Consider the following 6,794-nt stretch of genomic DNA (forward strand, 5'->3'; position numbering starts at 1 on the left):
CTGGTCCCTAAACCCTTCGTGCATGTAGAGTTCAGCCCCTCTGGCCTATCCTCTCCCCTGTGCTGGGACGTCTAGACCTTGCCCTGGGAGCTCTGACCCTTGGTGGGCGAGGGCCCCAAGGTCTGGGCCCCTGTCCCGAGGTCCTGCTGGGTCCTTACTTTCCCCGTTGGGGGCCCCTCTTGGCACCTGTTCATGAGTGCCCCTCTCTGTCCAGTGCGGGACCAGCAGACCGTGCGCCACTACAAGATCTGGTGGCGGGCCGGCCGGCTGCACCTCAACGAGGCTGTGTCCTTCCCTGGCCTGTCTGAGCTTGTGGATCACCACAAGGTCCAGAGCCTATCCCACGGCCTGCGGCTGACCTCGCCCTGCCGGAAGGTAGGGGCCCCTGACCCCCATGCCAGACCCTGGCCTCCCCACTGCCCCTTACAGGGATACGAACCCTCCAGTGGAGATGGGTGTGGGTCCTTGCTCAACTGCCCAGGCAGCCTTGGGGACACTGTCTGGGGACTCTGGCACCCGGGCAGCTGTGGTTGTACAGAGCAGGGCATGGGGGGAGGGTGGGCACTCTCACCCCTGGGCCAGCAAGAGGTCAGCTGAGTTCCTGCCATGTCCTGAGTCTCTCCGGCCATATGCCCTGGCCGGCAGCCAGACAGGACTTTTGTCTGAATGGCAATCAGGCCAGTGTCACTGGTTCAGAGCAGATGGAGGGTGGTTTTTGTCTGCTGGACACAGAAGGGGTCAGCCTGGCTGGGGGCAGCCTCTGTGAGCCCAGCTACATGCTGGACACCAGGACCCTCCCAAGCAGGACGTGGCTGAGGCTGACTTCATGTGGACGGGTGCCCCTGCCCATGTCCCTGCAGCACGAGCCAGAGCCCCTGCCCCACTGTGATGACTGGGAGAGGCCACGGGAGGAGTTCACACTCTGCAGGAAGCTGGGCTCCGGCTACTTCGGGGAGGTCTTTGAAGGGCTCTGGAAGGACAAGGTCCGAGTGGCCATCAAGGTGATCGCCCGAGGTCAGTGGGCCCCAGGCCAGAGACTTCTGCCTCGCTTGTGGGGGTCGGCTGGCCCAGCAGCCTTGGGCCCCGACGCCTCGCCCACCACTCAGCACCCTAACCTGGACCATGTGTGGCACCCAGTGCAGCGTCTGGGTGGCTTTCTCCTTTCATGCTGCTACCCAAGTGCACTTATCCTGACAGGAAATTTTAAATTCTCAATGTAAATGGAAGAAAAGCCCTTAGAATAAGTAATCACCAGAAATCTGAGAAGTTTCATCTAGACTCTTCTTAGATGAACCACCCACTTCAGGAACCAGGGACCCAGGGCTGCAAGCGAGCACATTTAGAGGGAGTTCTAGCTCCACATCAGATTGGGCAGGGGTAAACCCCATGGGGTATCTGTGGTGCCTGGGGTATGGGGAGAGCTGCTGGTGGGCATAGTGGACCCCCCACGTGAAGAGTGGGGATGAGGCTGTGTCTGACCTGGCATCCTGGCCTGGGAGATGGGGTATCCGGAAGGGTGCCCACATTTCCTGAGCTGCTGCTGGTACGGCTGGGTGGAGGGGCAGGCAGAGGGCCCCCAGCTTCTCCAGAGGCCACACCCAGCGAGGCTGCCCACCCCCACAGCCGACCTTCTGCACCAGCACACATTCCAGTCGGAGATCCAGGCCATGAAGAAGCTGCGGCACAAGCACATCCTGGCCCTGTACGCAGTGGCGTCCGCGGGGGACCCAGTGTACATTGTCACGGAGCTCATGCCCAAGGGGAGCCTGCTGGAGCTGCTGAGGGGTGAGTAGGGGCACCAGAGTGACTTGTGCCAGCTGGAGGGAACGGGAGACGTGCACAGATGTGTACCCCACACCACGCACAGGACAGCCTGGGGTTCTGGGGGCTTCCTCAGCACTTTTCTGCTTACAAAAGGATTTAAAATATCTTGTGATGAATGTACCACTTGTTCATTGTAGGAATTTGAGAAAATACAGATAGGATCAAAGACAAGAAAAGCCCCCCATCACTCCTGCACCCACAGTGAAGTGAGGCCTCGTTAGTCAAAGGCTTGGTGTGGCTGCAAACCCTTCCTGCTACTGGGACACACAGCCTAGTCTCACTGCTGTCCTCTCTTCCTGGAAGACACTGTCGCTTCTTCTGGTGTTTGTGAACATGCTTACACAGCCACACAACTGCACACACTCACATGCCGTGTATCTCACTGACGCACAGACCTCATCATCTCTAACAAGAGCCATCACTTAACACCCATAGCAGACAACCACAGCCAGTGAGTGGAGGCGCCACTGTGTGCAGACGTGGCCTGACTGCAGAGATGCTGCAAAAGGAAGAAGTGTGCATGCAGGATAAACTACACCCAGTATGCATGTGTGTGCATCGGGGGGTCTACTTTAATACAGCAACATTGGGAATACTTTACACTTGATCATTGCAAGCAGTTTCCCATATCATTAAATGTTCGTCAGAAATGAAATCCTGATAAGTCTGTGGGCCACCACGTGGATGTGCCATGTCCACTTAGGTGCCTGTTGTTGAAATCTTCTGAGGTTTTCATGTAAATAATGCTGGGCCAAACATCTGTGTACATATGTCTGAGTTCTTACTGCTTCAGTGTGGATTCCCAGAAGGAAATTCCAAAGGGTTATGTGCTGACTGTATCAGCCTCTACAAGGCCTGCAGTGGCTCCACAGTTCCAATTTAAAATCAGGCCATCTGCCCTTTGCCCCAGCCCCTCCCCTGAGCACGCGAGTCTGCAGAGAGGACTTGGCCCTGGCTGGTCCTGTTCACCCACGCCTCCCCTGGCCTCTGCAGACTCCGACGAGAAAGCCCTGCCCGTTTCGGAGCTGATGGACATTGCAGCACAGGTGGCTGAGGGCATGTGCTACCTGGAATCGCAGAACTACATCCACCGGGACCTGGCTGCCAGGAACATCCTCGTGGGGGAAAACAACATCTGCAAAGTCGGGGACTTCGGGCTGGCCAGGCTCATCAAGGTAGGGGCGGAGCAGGGTGGAGAGCTGAGGGGGCAGGGCACGGGCAGTGAGGGCACGGGTCACTGGAAGTTCCTGTGGCCTTCACGTTTTCAGGTGAGATATGGGCTATGGAGCCCAAGCTGTCCCTCAACAGGGTTAGGAGGCTCCTGGGAGGGCAGTGCAGGCCCTTGGACAAGTCTAGGAGGACAGCTCTGTGCCCAGAAGCTGCGAACACCGAAGTCCCTGCTGAGCGGGTGGGTGGCAACGGCAGGACAGGGCGCACAGGCAAGCAGGATGTGGGGGAGGCACCTGGCCCAGCAGGCTGGCAACATAAGCACTTCTAGGACTCCCATTAACACACTGAGAAGTTGAGGGGATTCCTTTAGTCATGACACCCAGAGCTAAGTGTCAGCCATTCCTGACTGCTCCTCAAGCAGACCCTGCATTCCCCTAGCTTGGCTGCTAACCTGCTGCCCCCGCCCAAGTCTTCTTGAAGCTCACTCGAAGCTCACTTTCAGGGATTCTCTGCCCCTTGTTCTGGGAGGCTTTCCTCTGGGTTCTGCGACTGGTTTTCCAGGGCATGGCCTGTGGGTATCCAGGCACGGTCTGCCAGCTCAGCTCCCAGGAAGCCATGACATGGTGTGGGTCCTGACCGCACAGTTGCCCACCACGTGCCAGGCTCCCCTGGCCTGTCCCTGCTGCAGGGGTGGCCCCCAGGGGTGGCTAACCCAGCATGTGTCTGATTGCAGGAGGACATCTATCTCTCCTATGACCACAACATCCCTTACAAGTGGACTGCCCCAGAGGCGCTCTCCCGAGGGCATTACTCCATCAAGTCTGACATCTGGTCCTTTGGGGTTCTCCTCCATGAGATTTTCAGCAGGGGTCAGATGCCCTATCCAGGTACTGGGCCCCAGCATTGCAGACTGTCAGCAGGGAAGTGGGGGGCTGCCTCCTGGTCACACCCCCCTGCACCACTCACTGGGTATCTTCCAGGGCCACCAGCCAGAAGAGGGCGGTAGGAGTACCAGGGGTGCTGAGGGTACTGGCCTCCTGCCTCCAGAGCATCCTTGTACCACCCACCGCAGGCATGTCCAACCACGAGGCCTTCCTGAGGGTGGAGAGCGGCTACCGCATGCCCCGCCCCCCAGAGTGCCCGCCCACCACACACAAGCTGATGCTCTCCTGCTGGCACAAGGACCCTGAGCAGAGACCCTACTTCAAAGGGCTGTGGGAGAAGCTCTCCAGCTTAACAAGGTACGAGAACCCACTCTGAGCTCACAGCCTCCCTGCAGGTGCCCAGAGGCCAGGCCACCCTTCATGAGTCAGGCAAGGCCTGAGGGACCTCAGATCATGGCTGTGGACCACCCCGATTCACTGACCATTTGCTGAAGGTACGGACCACTCCCAGAACCAGCTGGACACTCCTGGAAAGGGGCTCTGGCAGACCTGGGCCTACGCCTTCCCCAGTGCAGCCTGGAGCTGGGGCTGTCCCTTTCCCAGATGCCAGTACCTGCAAAGTGCCAGGCACCCCACAGCCAACGTCTACCCTGGAGGCTCCAGGAGCAAGATCACCCCTTTCCTCAGAATGGACCTGTCCCTGGTCCTGACTTGAAGCCCACCAACTAGCAGGACCAGGGTCAAGCCTCCCTGGCCGTGTGGTGGGGACCTAGGCTTTGGCTGCACCCCCTCTGCCCCCTGGCCCTGCCTGAGACTCGGACTTGTGGGGGCATGATCCCCCAGTCCTCTGCAGAGATAGGCACTGACACCTGCTCCCCAGGGCCAGTGCTATTCCTGTCCACCTGCCCTGGCAAACACCTGCCCTGGGGTGTCTGGGGGCCTCATCTGGACACTGTGGCCAGGACTGGGTGGGGGTCAAGCTAATCCTTGTGGTGGACCCTCCCGACTCAGCCTTAGCACTGACCACCACCCTTCCGTGGGACCACAGGAGAGCCTGTCCCCCAGCCTGCAACGTGCCTGGACACACAGAGGGCAGGCAGGACAGATGGTGTAGGCTTTGGGGGCTACTAGCCACCCAAATGCCTCAGGATGGACTCATGTGACTTAGAATGGAGTTGGGGAGGGGTGGCCAGAGGAGGATGGGCCCCTCCAGCAGAGCCTGGCCCTTGAAGCAGGGGAGGCCACCCCTCTAAGCTTGACTTCACACCAAAGCTCCGTCCACTGCCTCACTGAACTGCCCTCTCCTGACCCCAACCCCCAGTCAAACTCTGCTGGCCACTGAATGTGGACACCACCAGCTCACCCCCTCAGGCCGGTCCCAGGGGGCTGGCAGAGGATGAGGACCTCTCCCCCGCAATACCACATAGGCCTCCTGAGTCAGACTCTGCCCAAAGCTGGGCTTCCCTGGTGAGAGGGACCCACAGGAGCCGCCCACACTTGCTTCCCCTCTGCCTCAGTGGGATGCCAGGGGCCTCAGATCCACTCTGGGGATTGGGGGCCCTGTCCAGAGTGTGTCCTACAAGAGGAGAGAGGAGGCAACATCCTTAACAGAAGACATGTGGGAGAAAAGAGGGCAAGCAAGTTTGAGGACTGCCTCCTCAAGGTCCTCCAGGGGGCACTGGCATCCTTCTGACCCCAAGGTAGAGACTCGCGGGCCTCCTATAGCAGCAGCAAGAGGGGCCAAGGGTGGAATGACCTCAGCAGCTGCCTTGGAAGCTTCCGCTCTGATTCTTGGACTGCCTGCTCTCCCTGATTTCCCGAAATAGCCAGGCACCCCACCCCTTCTCAGATGCAAGTCTCCACACTCACTGGAGCTGTCTGCCCACATGAACCTGGGCCAGACCTCAGAGGCGGCCCCTAGGAGGGGTTCCAGGAAGGCCCAGGGAGCATGGCCAGCTCTCTCATGCCTGGGAATGAGAAGGCTGAGGGGTTAGTGACTTTTCCCTCGGGGGTGGGGGAGCACACAGGTCTCTCTCTCTCTCACACACACACACACACCAGGCTGCTCACTCCTGGAGTTTATTGTCCACTTGGTGCATTGGTGCAAGGCACAGGGTCATGGGGTGTGAGGAAGGCGCGTTCGTGTGGCTCGGATAGCAGAGAGTGGGATTCTCTCAACTTCCTTTTTGGTGTTTTGCTGTTTTGATATTAAAAAGTGAACTGCTTCCCTTGACTGTAGCCTGCTTGGTCTTGGGGAGAGGAGGGAAAGGGAGGGTACAGGGCAGGGGGAAGAAGAGGGCTCTGATGAGCCTAGCGCCTTGAAAGGAAGCCTGGCAGCTGGTGGTGGTCACTCAGGACGGGGGCCTGCAGTTGGTTTTGCCAGGCTGGCCGCTGGGCTGCTGCTTCCCCACAGCTTTCTGAGCCAGGTCACACGTGATCGTGCTGGTGGAGGCCTGGGCAGACTCCGAGCTGGGGGAGAGCAGGAAGTCAGAAGCTGTTTCCACTTGCCCCCGACCCTCCCCCCACACTGGTCCCCAGAAAGGCACACTCACTGCTCTGGGGACTCCAGCACTGTGGCCATGAACGGGAGAGTGGACTTCCCGAAGAAGAAGCTAGCCCACCAGTGTCCCGGGTCTGCTTTGGGGAGACCTGAGAGGAGCAAGGCAAAGTCAAGGTCCTGCTGTCACTCCCTGGGCATAGACCTGGGAACAGAGGGGTCACCGCACTCACCCGGGTGGTGGGGGATGGCTTCCCCGGGGTACTCGGCACTTCCGCAGGAGCTGTTACTGGAAGTGGAGCCCAGGCGGCGCCGGTAGCAGTCGTGGGTGGCCACGAGCGAGCCGCTGGAGGGGATGGCTGCCATGCTCTTGCTTGCGGGCTGGTGGAAACCTGCGCACGCGGGGGTCGGGGAGCCCC

At 59.5% G+C, this 6,794-nt stretch overlaps 2 protein-coding genes across 2 annotated transcripts in view; one reads left to right on the forward strand and one right to left on the reverse strand.

The window, feature by feature from the left end:
• Positions 1-6,056, forward strand: part of PTK6 (protein tyrosine kinase 6) — an 8,155-nt gene extending 2,099 nt beyond the window's left edge. The window contains exons 3-8 of the mRNA XM_010836646.1: positions 215-375; positions 861-1,014; positions 1,624-1,785; positions 2,818-2,999; positions 3,728-3,881; positions 4,067-6,056. Of these exons, the coding sequence (XP_010834948.1) occupies positions 215-375; positions 861-1,014; positions 1,624-1,785; positions 2,818-2,999; positions 3,728-3,881; positions 4,067-4,254 (1,001 nt within the window). The 3' untranslated portion in view covers positions 4,255-6,056. The remainder of the gene's footprint in view (positions 1-214; positions 376-860; positions 1,015-1,623; positions 1,786-2,817; positions 3,000-3,727; positions 3,882-4,066) is intronic.
• Positions 5,942-6,788, reverse strand: PPDPF (pancreatic progenitor cell differentiation and proliferation factor). The gene is made up of 3 exons (XM_010836580.1): positions 6,609-6,788; positions 6,431-6,527; positions 5,942-6,347 (listed from the first exon to the last, which is right to left on the reverse strand). The coding sequence occupies exons 1-3, from the start codon at positions 6,739-6,741 to the stop codon at positions 6,230-6,232; spliced, it is 348 nt and encodes a 115-aa protein (XP_010834882.1). The 5' UTR covers positions 6,742-6,788; the 3' UTR covers positions 5,942-6,229.
• Between the last annotated feature and the right edge of the window lie 6 nt (positions 6,789-6,794).

The sequence above is a fragment of the Bison bison genome, unplaced genomic scaffold (genome assembly GCF_000754665.1).
Source record: "Bison bison bison isolate TAMUID 2011002044 unplaced genomic scaffold, Bison_UMD1.0 scf7180017864063, whole genome shotgun sequence".
Taxonomy (NCBI): Eukaryota; Metazoa; Chordata; class Mammalia; order Artiodactyla; family Bovidae; genus Bison; species Bison bison.